Source organism: Antedon bifida, chromosome 5 (genome assembly GCF_963402885.1).
Source record: "Antedon bifida chromosome 5, ecAntBifi1.1, whole genome shotgun sequence".
In the NCBI taxonomy this organism is placed as follows: Eukaryota; Metazoa; Echinodermata; class Crinoidea; order Comatulida; family Antedonidae; genus Antedon; species Antedon bifida.
Genome location: NC_136230.1, coordinates 1,589,140 through 1,604,770, shown reverse-complemented (window position 1 = coordinate 1,604,770; position 15,631 = coordinate 1,589,140). Strand labels below are relative to the sequence as shown.

The 15,631-nt window shown below is 30.9% G+C and overlaps 2 protein-coding genes across 3 annotated transcripts in view; one reads left to right on the top strand and one right to left on the bottom strand.

Annotated features, from left to right (window-relative positions):
* Window positions 1–11,905, top strand: part of LOC144843804 (SPRY domain-containing protein 7-like) — a 171,084-nt gene extending 159,179 nt beyond the window's left edge. The window contains exon 6 of the transcript XR_013612288.1: window positions 11,849–11,905. The gene's annotated coding sequence lies outside the window, so the exon portion shown is untranslated. The remainder of the gene's footprint in view (window positions 1–11,848) is intronic.
* LOC144843803 (ras-related protein Rab-6A) lies at window positions 124–15,476 on the bottom strand. 2 transcript variants are annotated; one of them, XM_078700756.1, is made up of 7 exons: window positions 15,308–15,476; window positions 11,869–11,927; window positions 11,132–11,291; window positions 8,207–8,318; window positions 7,698–7,791; window positions 7,124–7,190; window positions 124–2,751 (listed from the first exon to the last, which is right to left on the bottom strand). In XM_078700756.1, exons 1-7 carry the CDS (start codon window positions 15,375–15,377, stop codon window positions 2,684–2,686), a joined length of 630 nt encoding a protein of 209 aa, XP_078556882.1. In that variant the 5' UTR covers window positions 15,378–15,476; the 3' UTR covers window positions 124–2,683. The 2 variants fall into 2 exon arrangements, with proteins under 2 accessions (XP_078556882.1, XP_078556880.1); XM_078700754.1 differs by lacking the exon at window positions 124–2,751 and adding an exon at window positions 3,105–4,437.
* Window positions 15,477–15,631: the final 155 nt, after the last annotated feature.

The window sequence follows — 15,631 nt, the reverse complement described above, 5'->3', positions numbered from 1 at the left end:
GCTTAGGTAACCCCACCTATATGGGCCTAATCTGTGTTGTAATTCTATTACTAAGTAAAGCATTTGTTTGCATGTACAGTGTCTAAAATACAAAATTTAAAGTGTTTACAAAAACATCTACTATGTAGGATAATTGGCTGATTTACCCATTTATTTCACAGACAATACTTGGATAGATCTATAGTGCACAAAAACAGAGAAAATTTGACAGAGGAGAGAAAAAGATAACATAGATGTTGTATCACAGCATGGTGTATCATTGCTAGCTTGAACAATTAAGGGTGCATTCACACCGAGTCAGGATTCTGGTCCAGTAGAAAGAGAAAAAAAATCATGGAAAAAGTGTGTTTAAAGCTCTGTCTGTCTACAAACTTTATGTGAAAAAAAAAAATGTGATGTGCCCATAATAATATGGACATTATGATGTCATATCACTACCATATTTTGGTATATCACTACCATATTTGGGCACATAACACCTTTTTTGTCAGACTAGTTTGATAGTGTAGACATAGCTTTAGCTTGTAGCTTTCTCTGGCCACTGGACTGAATTTTGACGCATTGCAAACATAGCTATTATCTGTATATATATGACACCACCACCATTTCTACGTACAGTAATGTCTTTCATTTACATACACTTCTTTATCAATTCAAGATAATAGAAAGCCTTTCAAATAAATATGTCAGGAGTAAAGTAGAATTGTTACTGCAGCAGTACTGCAGGTTGTGATTTCTTATCCTAACGGCATTGAAAACACAGCTTGACCCTTCATCTAGTACCTGATATTATATTTACACCCTCTTTCAGTTAAAACATTCATCAGGTCAACAAATTTACATTTGAGCACTTTCAATTTGCGATGACCGAACCAATGACCTAGGAACAAGCTATGTGTGTCATTGGTCATTGTCTGGACCATGGAGGAAATATATATATCACCGGGCGGTTTAGAATTAATGTTCTTTGCCTGATGTGTTTATATATATATATATATATATATGTCTGTCTGGACATAGAAACCACCAAACCTTTGTGGAAGTAGGGAGCGAGGAAGCATGTCCCAAGCACATCCTAACTTCCCCGCATGAGCACAATATATTTAAATGACATTGTTTGGTCATCGGTCAGCGCAATTCAAAAGCTCCCTATTTAACAGTTTGGTGGTGTACCAATCAACAAGTCTATAATGGTATATTCTATCTATTTACAACCACAGAATAGGTATCAAACAATTGCATATAACATAATACCGGTACTATTATTTATGTTAAACAAAAAAATTAAATTAAATAAAAAAATAACATTGGAAAGTCTACATTTTTAATACAGTTCTTAAATTAATTTCTTTATATTTAAATTAACAATAGGCACCAAACTATAGACCAATATATCATGGTCTTGTGAAGACTTTGAACTTATAAGTAGCACAATTAAGCGCCCAATAAAGGACTTGTAAAATATACTTACAAGTTAATGATAAACTATTTGTTTAGAAAGCAACAAGTCATTGTTTTCACTAATAAGGATTATTACATTAATCTCGTGAGCCATTTAATATTTTTAATTTGCATATTCAATAGCTACTTATTATTCATAAGCTTATAATTTACATACTCAATAGCTACTTTTTTATTCATAAGCTAATTTACATATTCAATGGTGACCATAATAACCTGAATATGTATTAATGCCTGAAACATCACAACTTCACACTCACAGATTTGGATAAATATATTTGTATTATATTATATACTATATCAATATTCATTAAATATTCATGATGTGCTAATGAATATTGATGAAACAAGCTTTATATTAATGAATATTTATTTTATAAAATGGATTTTATCCTAAGCTGTTTATCATTGGCATTCAAACAATAATGTGTCTACTCTATTTAACTACATCATTTATTCAGATACACTTACAAACCAAATTTATTTAATTCTATCAACTGCATTTTTGACTAATATGAATTAAAGAATAACACACACAATAGGTGATACACAGTATGTTGAGTATCACCTTATTATCTAAGCTCAAATAAGCTTGCTGTGGGTTTATTAATCAAAATTGATACTAAAAACAAAAGTTATCACCTTTTAATCACAACTTTATGACATTTATTTTTCTCGTTGATTTCACAATATCTTGTTATAAGCAATCTTAGTGATTTATAGTGTATTTCAATTTTGTCATATGTGACACACTAAACAGGCAACAGACTGGTTGTGATTTACATTTTATTAACAGTAAACAAGAATTAGTAAAAGTTGAATCATTTATAATTAAACATACAATAAACAAATTTTACAAACACAAAGAAACACGTATTTAAAAATTTGATATATTTTTTACATATTGGAAAAACATATGTATAAAACTCTTCAAAAATACAGTATTTAACTTATAAAACAATCAAATTTACACGTTAGGGTTGGTGTAATATGTAACAGAAGAAAACAAACACTCAGAAAAAATAACAGATTTGGTCTTTGGCTCGAACAGACCGTAATGAAGAGCTTGAATTTATCTAAGTTACTACTTGTTTACTGTTTACATTTTCAAACTACTACACACCTGGGCTGAACTGTACAAGGATTACTATTGGCTGAGACAAACACAAGTAGCCAATAGGCACTGAGAACTGAGAAGCAAGGTCCAATGAGAGAGCAGCTTTTAGCAGTAACAACCAGCATCTTCAGGAGAGGGGTCTTGTTCCATTGGTTTTGGTATAATAACATCATCTTGAATTTTTTATGTTAAGGTTCAAATTTATTGAATATTGGACAAAATGTTCTGTCAAATAAAACACCAAACATGTTCTGTCAAAATAAAACATCAAAAATGTTCTGTCAAATAAAACATCAAACATGTTCTGTCAAATAAAACATCAAACATGTTCTGTCAAATAAAACACCAAACTTGTTCTGTCAAAATAAAACACATTTACTTGTCACCATATACCTGAAATGATAAAATTGTTTTAGATAACATAACAGTAAACTATGATTGTAATTACTTTTTAATCAATGATATAAAAGCAAAATATGTACAGTAATATTTTCTTTTTAATGCCATTACTACAATGTAGAATGTTAACAAAATAAAAAAAAAAAGGCAGAAATAAAACACAAAACAAAATATTTGTTCATATAGCTTTTTAATACAAAATCTGTATATTGTTATGGAGAGTTGGGATACATAGAAAAAAACTGTTAATGCAAAAAACAAAAAATAAATAAACAATATTTATAACAACTAAAAACAACAACACAATCGGGATTCTAATTATAAGACCCAGAGGGCGCCATTGACGGAACCAATTAAGAAAAAATAATTTTTTGGCAATACAGTATATTTTTGTAAAAAAAACCCATTTGAAATGGTTTAAAAAGCAAAAAAAAAACCTAGTAACAATCCTATCCAAATATTTAATCTATATAAAAATGTTTTTGAATATTATCAGTTTGTTAAATAATTTACTGTCTTTATGTACAATTTAAATCTGCAAGTGTAATTAAAAATACCAAGGCCCAAAATATTAATATCTTTTTTGTTTATTTAACGTTTATTTAAAAAAAAAACCACCCCCACCATTTTCAAAACCCCAAGCCCATTTAAAAAAAAAAACCCAAATTATGTGTAAGGTGGGTCATATGTATTAACACTAATGCTGCACAATGCAAAACTAATTATCTTTTAGAGCAAACTTCAAAAGTAGTGCGGAAAATTTAAATTAGACCAACGTATGATGTGTTACAAAACAAATTATTTGGTTTTTGAACACACTTTTTTCCAACATAGTCATCCAGGCTAAATTACGTACAGTCAATTTGGACTCAGTTGAACAGGCAGACAATATCAGTTAGGACCATTTGCAGCAAAGGGACATACAGACATACAAGCTTTTTTAACTGCAGAAATACAGTTGTATACACACTATCAAATGTCCATTGTGATGGCTGTAATGGGCATAACATGATAAATGAAATATGATCAAATCTATACTATAATCATTTCAACTTTTTGTAACTAATCAAATTAGTTAGTATAGTTATAAAGTTTATATCTTCATGCTCATGTTGTATAATAAGAAGTATATTTAATGAATACACATGGTTGCATACTACATCAATATTATTACAATATAGTGTAATATAAATTATAATTATTATAATATTTATATTATAATATATCATATTATGGACGCCACATTCAAATAAGATCTTGTTTTTGATTTGTTAGATTTGGTGTTTCTTTCTTCTAACTACAGCCAAATGGATTGGTTATAAGAATGTGATAAGCCAATCGGATGTGTGCACATTATGTGCCCAGCCAATCACAAGAGCTGTTTCATCAGCATGCACAGCCACCGGCTTGTGGTTGCGGTTCTTGCGACCTTGTGTTAGGATCAAGCTTGATATCAATAACTGAGCAAAAATAATGTTAAGGAGAAACAAAAAAAGTAACTGAAAATAAAAACACAACTTAATCATGCAAAATAAATGAAAGTAAATAATTTGATAACTCTGAAAAAATACAACTTTTGTTAGTGGTTGGTGGTTATTTGTTGGGGCTAGGTAGTACCAGTGGAAACATCTAAATCATCAGTAGTTTGGTATCTCTATTTATGGAAATCTGTTACTTCATACCCCGGTATTGGCCGATCATCCACAACTAAATTTAATATGAAAATGCTTTGTTCTAAATATACCATGATATTTCTCAAGGAATCAGATCGTTAGGAGGCAGACAACACACATCATGCGAAACAAATGAAAAGATAATACTATACATAAAATAAAAAATGATATAAATATGATATAAACAAGCAAATGGCTATATTTGGAAGAAATGGACAAAATACCTACCTTTTATTGGTTCTACTTGAAAATTAAATCTTGGGTTTAATTATTATACTGTAACCCAATTTACATTAAAGCTCAGGTACAGGCATGAATTTTAAATATAATATTTGGTTAATTGTACATAAATCAAATATTTGTAACAGAAATCAAGACGAAAAAACATGAATTTCCCTTAATATGGCCAAATACAAAATTTGGCAAAGTTCTTCCATAAAAACCAGGAAGACTTTTTTTCAGTAGTTAGGTAGTTAACCTAATGTAATAACATGTCTGGTGACTCCCTAGAAGGTGAAAAAAGATGGTGGATATACGGTGGATAATTTTTGCTATAGCATGAAAATAAAATGCTGAAGTTGAATAAAAGTACCAGAAATGTAATATTCAAGTTATATTACCTATATTTAGTTATCTGATAACATTTTTTACCACACCGTTTATTTTTCATAGCTTTTTAAAATGCCTCTCTATTTACAAAATGTGTGTACAAAAGAATAGAGATTTTACTGTGTAATTTGAACTATCCCCCCACTGATAAGAAAGTGCTTATTTTCAACAAGCTTGTGTAACACAAATAAAATCCCAAAAATTATGAAACATAGGGTAAACTATCGATCGATAATTATTGGAATGTATGATCAATAGAAAGTTTTTGCCCGCACCTGGCCTTTAAAAATAAATCATATATATATCTTTGGATGGATATTTTTAAACGCGCTTAATTCTACCAGAAAGTGAAAATCTACAATTTCTCCATAAATTTACCTGCACTTCTATCATACAATTTACACTATCCTCAATATGATCTTAACTAATACTAGTAAAAATAACACAGCTGTGGTCAGTCCTGTACAAAACAGTTTAACCCAATGAGGTTATATAATGAATTATTCTGTAGGCATTAAGTTTGCCCTCTAGCCTTTATAATAAACTCTATGGTTTAATCACTCAAGGATCGGAGTATCTACTATCAGCATGAAGGCCAATTTACACCGACCATGATAACAGAAAACAGCATGCTTGTCCCACATAGAAACTGTATCTATCCTGAGCCGGTGTCCGATCATAAGAAATAACATAGATTCTATATTTGTGTTTCCTGTTTCCTTTTACCGTCGCCTCTCCTCTGTAAATGGGACCCTTAGGGGAGAAGAATGTTGTTGAAAAGGTGTAACATCTTAGTCCACAGCGTCTTTGATCACTTGTTGCTGGAATTGGCGATTTACAAATTCGTATATATTATTATTATAAATTGGCCTTAAGGTTAACCCTACCTTCCAGGTTCAATAAAGCCATGTCTAAACTATCAAACTGGTTTGACAAAAAAAGTGTGATATGCCCAAATATGGTAGTGATGTGCTTAAATATGGTGGTGATATGATATGACATAGTCATGTCTATATATTGTCACATAAAGTGTAGTCAGAGCTTTAGTCAAAATCGTATACATAAACTAACTGAAAACAGCCAAAATATTTCTCATGTTCAACATAAATAAATGTATGTACAGTTATTTATTTAAATATAATATTAAAATTAACATTCCTTTACCAGAGAAATCAATTGATATGCTTCAGTGGTCACAAGGGCAAAAGGAAATCAAGAATAAAAATAGAATATTATGGATTGAAAATGAGAGAACAAATTATGTATGAATATCAGGTTGCTTAGCAACTTGGAGATGTTTATACCCATAAAGTGTAAAATGTTAAATTAAAACCCATTAAAGTAGAGAATGAAGGAATATAAATTGTAATTAATGTAATTAAAACACTTTATTTGTTTAAATTACTTTAAAATTAATAATATAAAGCAACACATAAAATAATTTATTCCAGTTACCTAAGCTCTGTCTACACTATCAAACTTGATGTGATGCGCCCATAAATGGACATAGTGTAATGATGTCATATCACTACCATATTTAGGCATATCACTACCATATTTAGGCATATCACCACCATATTTGGGCACATCACACTGTATTGGCAAACTAGTTTGATAGTGTAGACAGAGCTTAACTTACTATATTTTATAATTTTTGGGGCAACTATAGTAGAATCCTCATTTTCAGGACACCCTATTCAGATTTAGGAGACACTTTCCAGAGGGGGCAATATAAAACAATACAGCAAACTACTATTTTCCCATATTAAAGATCACTTTGCTGAGTTCAGATGGTGTCCCCTTAATGGAGGTTCTACTTTATTCATATTAGAAGTGAGGGATCGCAACAAAATTGAAAGGATACGTTCATTTGGATTCTTCTGTTCTGTTGTTTCCATACCAGGCAGTGCTGCAGCTACACGTCTGAAAAGCTGCGAAAACAAAATGAAACCAGTTTCTTTTAGTACCAAATTCATTCTGAAAACGAAGGCGGATCCTATTGGGCGCCAGAAATGCAAAGGATTGGCCTTTGGTTGACATAGGTTTAGTTCAGCACCTACCTTATTCAGATCCAAATCTGGGATCCACCACTCTGAAAACTTAATAATTTGGCCCAGGGGTATCTTCTCTCCCCTTTTTTTTTTCTCTTTTGTGGCGTTAACCACCACTTTGTCCTTATTTTTTTTAACCATGTTAAACTGAGGCATGTTTACTTCTAGGTTGGTCCTCATTTTTATGCTCTGTATTATTTGTATGGCATTTGATAAATGTTTGTTGAATTTTAATTTCAGTTTTTTTATTTGTTTACTTTTTTTAAAGCACTGTGAGACCTTTTTGGTAAAGAGCGCCTCATAAACATTCAGATTAGTATTGCCACATATTGTGACCAACCACATACTTATAAATAACACAATGTGAATGGTATATGTACAGCATACCTGTTTAACATTATAACCAGATTTTGCACTTGTTTCAATAAACAGCACATTCAAATCTTTTGCTTTCTTTTCACCTTCATCGATGGATACTTGTCTGTAATGTAAAAAATATATATTTTGTCATAAATTATCATCACTAAGGATTTTTACAGCAGGGGTCACCTTTTTAATTTGCACTTTCAGAATGAATTTGTTTTCTGTGGATTGTTCAGCTTTTATAGGTGCCCTGCATTTTGTGTTATATTAAATTGCACATTATTATATTATTCCACAAAAGGGGGAAAATATTTTAATATGTCACGCCCCAATATTCCACTCTAAAGCTCTGTCTACACTATCAAACTAGTCTGACAAAAAAGTATGATGTTCCCAAATATGGTAGTGATATGACATCATTATGTTTATATAGATGGGCACACAAAGACACATAAAGTTTGATAGTGTAGACAGACATTCTACCTAGAATATTAAGATTAAAAGAAGATCTCTAACGACCATAGCAGCTTTACCTTTTATCTGCTAAATCTGTTTTATTCCCTACAAGCATAATGATGACATCACTCCCTCGTTCTGTTCGGACATCATCAATCCATTTTGATGTTTGGTGGAAGGAATTGGCATCTGAAAAATTAAATATATTCATATTAGATTTAATAGCCTCAAAAACTAGTGATTATGTAATCCTACATATCATTATCAAAGTGTCTTACTGTGTGCTATCAATTGTACAAGATAATGTTACATTACATGGCAAAAAAATGTAAAAATTATGACATTACTTTCATATCATAATCACTAGAGCCATTCATTGTCGATAAATTTTCTTAATGTGATGTGCACATATATGGACATGTCATATCACTACCATATTTGGGCATATCACTACCGGTACCATATTTGGGCACATCACAATTTTTTTTATTTTTAAGTTTCATAATGTAGACAGAGCTTTAAGGCATAACAACTTATTTCAATATTGTACCATTTTTCAAAGCTTGAAAAAAAAATTAAGAAAGTGATACTTTTTCTACTGTAGAATCAACAATTATTTATTTTGAGTTCCTGAACATTCATAATAAAACGAGAAACAGACATTTAATGTTCTTGTGTGATAATGCTTAAATAAATTAAACATTAATTATATTAAATTCTATGAGACTGAGAGTCATTTTCATTGATTTGAACTAGAGTATTCTGCTTCTTACGCCGGTGACATTCCATTAGACCATTTTCAATATACAGTAAAATAGATCTTAATTGTTTATACTACAGGATAGGTTTCAAGTCTAATATACTTTACCCACATGCTTTACATAATATTTTTAACAGTCATACTATCTTTGATGTGTCTGACCTTTGACCCGATAGAAACTGTAGCATAATTTGTTCATTTGTCAGTAGATCAGGTATGCAAAGTAACATGATAAAATATATATCACGATGATATCCTTTAGTATAACAATTTTACTTGCAAAATCTTTCAACGGTTTAGAAGAAATTAATCTGTAGGTGCAACAACGTCAAACACAACTCAATAAAATTTATCAGATTTGAGTAATTAAAAATAATATTAGTATTTAGATTTTATTCTTTTAATAATTTATCATTATTTTGATATTTTTTCCTTATGTTTACCTGTTTATTGTACATTGATATCAAAATTAAAATGAAAAAAAAAATGGAGAAAATTCACTCGTTGTTTTGTCTTACGAAAAAATAAAATCACTCTTTTTATAAACTTTATTTTTTCTGTATACAGTAGGTACAAAACTTAGTTTATTCTTTAAATGTGCCATTTTGTAAGCCGTAATGTTTAAATAAAGATATTACACTATATAGTATTTCTATGGTAATCACCCACTCATCATGAGTCAATTTGCTTATTCATTGAATACACCTGAAGCCACTGCATGCTTAACATTTTAATAAGGCTTAAGCTTAGTACCAGGGAGTTAATACAACTCCCTTCTTATACTATTGCTATTAGTATAATGTGTAACACTAGAATTGTATACAGGCTTATTGTACACTATATACTAATCTACAGTACACAGTAGAGCCCCTTCTTTGGTACAGTATACAGTGTATACCTCTATTCAGAGAACACCCTTATTAAGACAGGGACACTTTCCTATTAAAGAGCGAACGTAGAAGTACTAGTAGAACCTCTATTAAGGAGACAATTTCGGACATATAACAAAGTGCCTCATTAATAGAGGTGTCCCAGACACAAAGAACAGGTGCATTCCACTCTGAATATGTTTTAACACTGGCCAACCCCTATTGTGGGGACACCTCAAGTAACTGGTCCCCTTAGGTGGTTCTACAGTTGTATATTGTAAATGGTATAGGTATAAGTGTTTAAGAATGATTGAGAATGATGATATAGGATTAGCAAATACACACAGTAGCAAAATGTTAATAAATAATTATAATGCTCAGTACTTGAAAAGACATTGATTGTTGATATGTATTTCACTGTCAATTATTGGTTGGCTACTTCCAACTGAAATTATCATTCTGTCTGTCTGTATAATATTCATCATAGACTGTCTAAGTATAACGTGTCTGGTCATAATGTGAGTGGAGATATATCAGAAATTGTTAAGACACTGCTGCATAAAGCTCAATTTAGTACTGGATTACAATTTGTTTATAAAAGCCTCATTCTTGATGACCTAGGCCAATTCCTATACCATTGTGTTGATATAAAAGACAGTACACCTCATAAATGGTGCAGTATGCAAGGGCGTGGCCACCTACATGAAAGCGTGGCTTATGAACAGTCAATACCACTCAAATTTGTTATATTTTTTTAAAAGCTATGTTCTTCATCTGGAGGGGAAAGGCCCAGATCACAAGTTAGGCATGAAACAAACTTAGCAGTGGGTTCAACATTCAGAAACTTTCAACTTATCAGCTAAGCATAGACAATCATAGAATTAATAGCACAGTCTAAAGCTCTGTCTACACTACTGTATCAAACTACTTTGACAAAAAAATTTGATGTGGCTAAATACTGTATGGTAGTGATATGCCCAAATATAGGATTGATACGACATCATCATGTCCATATGGGCACATCACATTTTTTCCCCCCATAAAATTTAAGACCAAATTTAAAGTATAATATAACTATAAATGGGTCTAATGTTTACAGTACATGCGACTGTCTTTTTTTCAATAAAATACTAATTCACAAAGCACTCATTCACACAAGGAAGGTATGATAAAAATTATGTAATACTTACTTGTAAGAAATGATGATGGTGGTTTGTGGGGATGCACCCAGTTCATGGTTTGTGGACTGTACCATTTATACCATTTATTAGAGGGGTGTTCAATGAATTTTCTACTTTTCCAGTATATTTTTCTCTTCGAGAAACGGTATTTATCGGTTTATCCAGGTAAGCTAGACACGAAATAGTACTTACTTGTAATATCATAAACAACAACCGCTACTGTAGAATCTCGGATATAGCTTGGTATGAGGCTACGAAACCTCTCTTGACCTGCCGTGTCCCATAGTTGAAGTCTTACGGTACGATCTTCAAGGTACATGGTCTTTGACAGAAAATCTATACCAATTGTTGCCTGAAAAAATTAATAATATTTATGAAGTCAAATATCATGCTCATGTTTTGGATAAATATCAACAAACTACTGTATATAATTTATTCAACTTTTTGTAACTAAACTTTCATCTACAGTACCTAACAATTGCGATCGTGTAATTTTATTTTGTTGATAAATTCATGGAGGAAATTTCTTCCATGATAAATTGAATGTTTATTTTTTCAGAACACAACCATTTCTTTAACAAAAATAATTTTGAAACAAACGAGGGCGAGAACATGAAACTAGGTTTTTTTTTATTGGCCTTAAAACCGAATTTCTTTAAAACCACATCAAATAAATACAAATAATATATTCAACCAAAACTCCAACCAGACTTTACTGTATAATGTGAATGTTTGAAATTCTTTTAACCTATTTTTTTTTCTTTTTTGTGGATAAACACCACGTTTATTCACATTAATATGTCATCACCATAAAATCATTTCATTATTAATATTACTTACAGTAGTCACATTTTTGTTTTAATTAAAACTTCTTCTAAGCTATTTAAAAATAAGAAATAATGAGAATAGAAAGAAACAATATACTGTACCTGATACGTGTTATCAAAACTATCATACATAAACCTTGTAATGAGGGATGTTTTGCCAACTGTGGAAAAAAATATGTAAATTTTAAGACAAATAATAATAAAAAACCGGATATGGTGTTGGTAGTCTATGAGTGCTGCTTACTGTACTTCGCTAAATGATGATGGTGGTGTGTGGGGATGCTCCCACTTGAAGGACTGTACCATTTATGAAGAGGGGTGTTCAATAAATTTTCTACTTTTCAAGTATACCTCACTCTTCAAGGAGAATAGGGCATTGGTTTATCCAGGTAAGCTAGGCACGACATAGACTACAGTATATGATTAAAATCAATTTGTTGCATACTATAAGTTTGCACTGTTCTGTACATGATCTTTTACTTAGTATAGTACAGAGTAGTAAGATTTTGCTATTACTGTGTAATGTACTGGAATGGGTATATACAGTAGTATGCGGATTATAAATATTAGTAATAGTGTTAATAAAGATAATGTTTTTATTTTAGGCTACCCTGGTTACTGTACATTACAATACTATATTCAACCATTTAAAAACAAAAACTTTACATACTTTAGTGACTAATGTGAACTGATAAGATAAGGTGATGATGAAATAATAACTACACTATGTGTTATCAACAGATGTATTAAATTGAATGATGTAATTGAATGATTTGTAATCCTACTGTGGAGAAATCGAACCTGTAGGGTGTGTCAATAAATGAATACTCTGACCAAGTATACAGGTACAGTACAGAATACCTGTAGCTGCACTATCCAAATGTACAACAAACTTTTTAGTTTAAAGTTGAAACTACGAGATAAAGTAATGTGCCTATTTTACAATGCCAAGTATGGGGATGTAAGTTGTAACATTTTTTAAATGAAGAAAAACATGAAATGAAGGTCACTAAACATAGGGCGGTTCTGCAAGGCCATACGGTTGTGGAAACACTTACTGTAAGCCAGCAATACATGACATAGTTGGTAATGTACAACTTCTGCAGTATTTTATTTTAGTACTGTACATATTGGAACAAATTTACTGTATGTAACAGTATTATAGAAAGAAAAATCGTAAACTCTAAACTTACTGTAAGTATAGAATGCTTTTCCATTTACTGTACAATACATTTTGGAGTTATGTACTGTAGGTAGGTTGGGCTAATAAAACTTATAACAAACTTACTATAATTTGCAAGCACTGTATCATTTCCTAGTATAGAGTGACATACTATTGTCAGTCTTTTATTGTAATTGGCCCAACAGAGGATTTAAAAAGGGACACAATAAATAACTTTTGATTGCAGTGTATTACATTGTATATCCAGTATTTTGATAAACATTAGTACTATCTAATGCACAAAGTAACCGAGCTTAAAGAACTATTAACAAGGTGTGACATTGCATTAACACTGTCAGTTAATGTAGTTCAGTTTATATTCCATGTTTAAATTAAAAAACCTGAGACACATGTCACAAAGCAAACACAAACTCTTGTGAATTTATTTGACAGTCTCTGGCTATTATAGCAGATAGTCATTTTTAAACATGTTTTAATGGCGACTTTTACAGATATAATTGAAAATCCTTTCTCAAGAAAATAATAATAATAATTGTAATGTACACTAACATATCAACAAACCTTGCATTTCTCCTAAGACAACCAATTTGATTTTCTCTTTCATGATTCAAAGTTCCAATTTAACATAAATTATAAAAATCCATAAAGCACAACGATGTACACTTCAAATACAGTTACTGTAAATTTATATTTGACTTTAAAAAAACTTAGTATGTGTACTAGTAATAGTAGGTAGCCACGTTGCAATGGTTTTGAATGGATTGCAGATGGACTTCACACTCTGGGTCGGTCTGCAATCTGAACTTTCTACTTTGTGTACTTTACTCAAACAGCACAATACTTTACAAATCATAAACATTATCAATAGTTTATGGACTATACCAAATTTGTGGAGAGGGGTGTTCAATGAAATTTTCTACTTTTCGAGTTATATCTTGCTCTTCAAGGAGAAAGGGGCTATTGTCGGTTTATCCAGGTAAGATACTGTAGGCACGAAATAGACTATAAACATCATTAATACACTGACAAAAATAATAAATGTCAAAAAGGTTGTCATCATCTGTACATGTACAGTATGACTATGCAATTTTATATTTAATTAAATATTAAATATTATATAAATTATTTTAAAATCAGTTGAAGTGTATGTACTGTATATCTAATTTGGGGCAATTAACAAAAGGATATGGATTACATCAGCTTAAAATAAAAAGTATAAAAAGTACAAATTTCAATGTCATTAAATATAGAATTCTTAAGAATTATACAATGTTTAATTTTAAGTTAAGATAAAAAGTTAAAATTTATAAAATTGTATGTATTTAATAGTCTGATGGAAACAGGCACAAATGAATTTCTTTACGGTTAGTTTTGCAAGTTTTACACCTACAACGGCGGCCATGAGGCAACACTTCAAATTCCTTATAAACAATTTCTGGTGGTACATACCGCCGAGTCCAATTTTTATTTTTCACACACAAATCATTCTTACTGATGAGTAGAATACAATAATAATATCCTGGAAAATCTTTAATCATAAATGTATTTTTCTTTAATGCTACTTTAATGTTTCTATTTATGGATTTCTATTTTTCATATGATTATTGCAAATATTATTCAAATCAAACCTTCTACTAGTACTACTGTATTCAGATTAAATACAATGGAAATTGGACTGGGTAAAAGTAGGCGGGGCATCACTTGTCTTTCACCATCCTAAAGATTAATTATTTTGAACAGCCTGGGTGTACTCCTCCCATTTAATTCCATTTAATTATATCATTTGCATAAAATACATAAAAAAATTCATACATACTGAAACCTAATTTGGAATTGTTCCTTATGCGCACTCACTAGGCAAGGGCTTCTAAATCTTTCTAGGTTAGCCCTTCCCCATGATAATATTATTTGTTTGCGATACCATATTTATGTTATGTATGGTTTATTTTGGATGGGTATTGACGAAAGAGGTAAATCTTTATATTCAAAAGCATGTCAAAAGAAAATCCAACATAAAATTAATTCTTTATAAAATTTAGAAACTTGCATCAAAACAGAATCAAACAATCAAAATGCATAAAAATAAAAAGATCTTTCTAAATTGTTTTACTTTTTTACTCAAAAACAAATCATTGACGATATATTTCAGCCATTATATGATCCATCCTGTAAAATCAATTAAAATGGAATGTCAAATTCCCATGCCAATTAGCTTAGACCTAGGGCCAGGCCCGACTGCTACACCAGTAGAAAAGATGGTTAGACACACAGAGGGCGGTGGTGGATGCGGCTAAAGGCAGTTGAATAATGACAAGAAGGCCAAGCCTAGCTTTTTGGATGAGAATGTTATGAACTTACCGCTTTGTTCTCCAAGGAATACAAGCTTGAATTTCCTTAAAGGATTACCAAAATCTCCCGAAGAGGACATGCTAGTATTTATTAAAATATGCTACTCTTTAAAAACAATAATTTATCCAGTTGAAGAAAAGTAATTATACTCGGTATTTCAAAAGGGTTAGCCACGTTCGACGCCTGGAAATTATAAAATGACTGAGCATGCGTCACACGAGTGACGTGTAGAAAATTAAACAGTGTTGTACTTGTTCGAGCTAAAAAAATTCTCTTTTCTCATGAGCGCAAAATCATAATTTTCACAAACAAACTTTTTTTTTAAATAAAAAG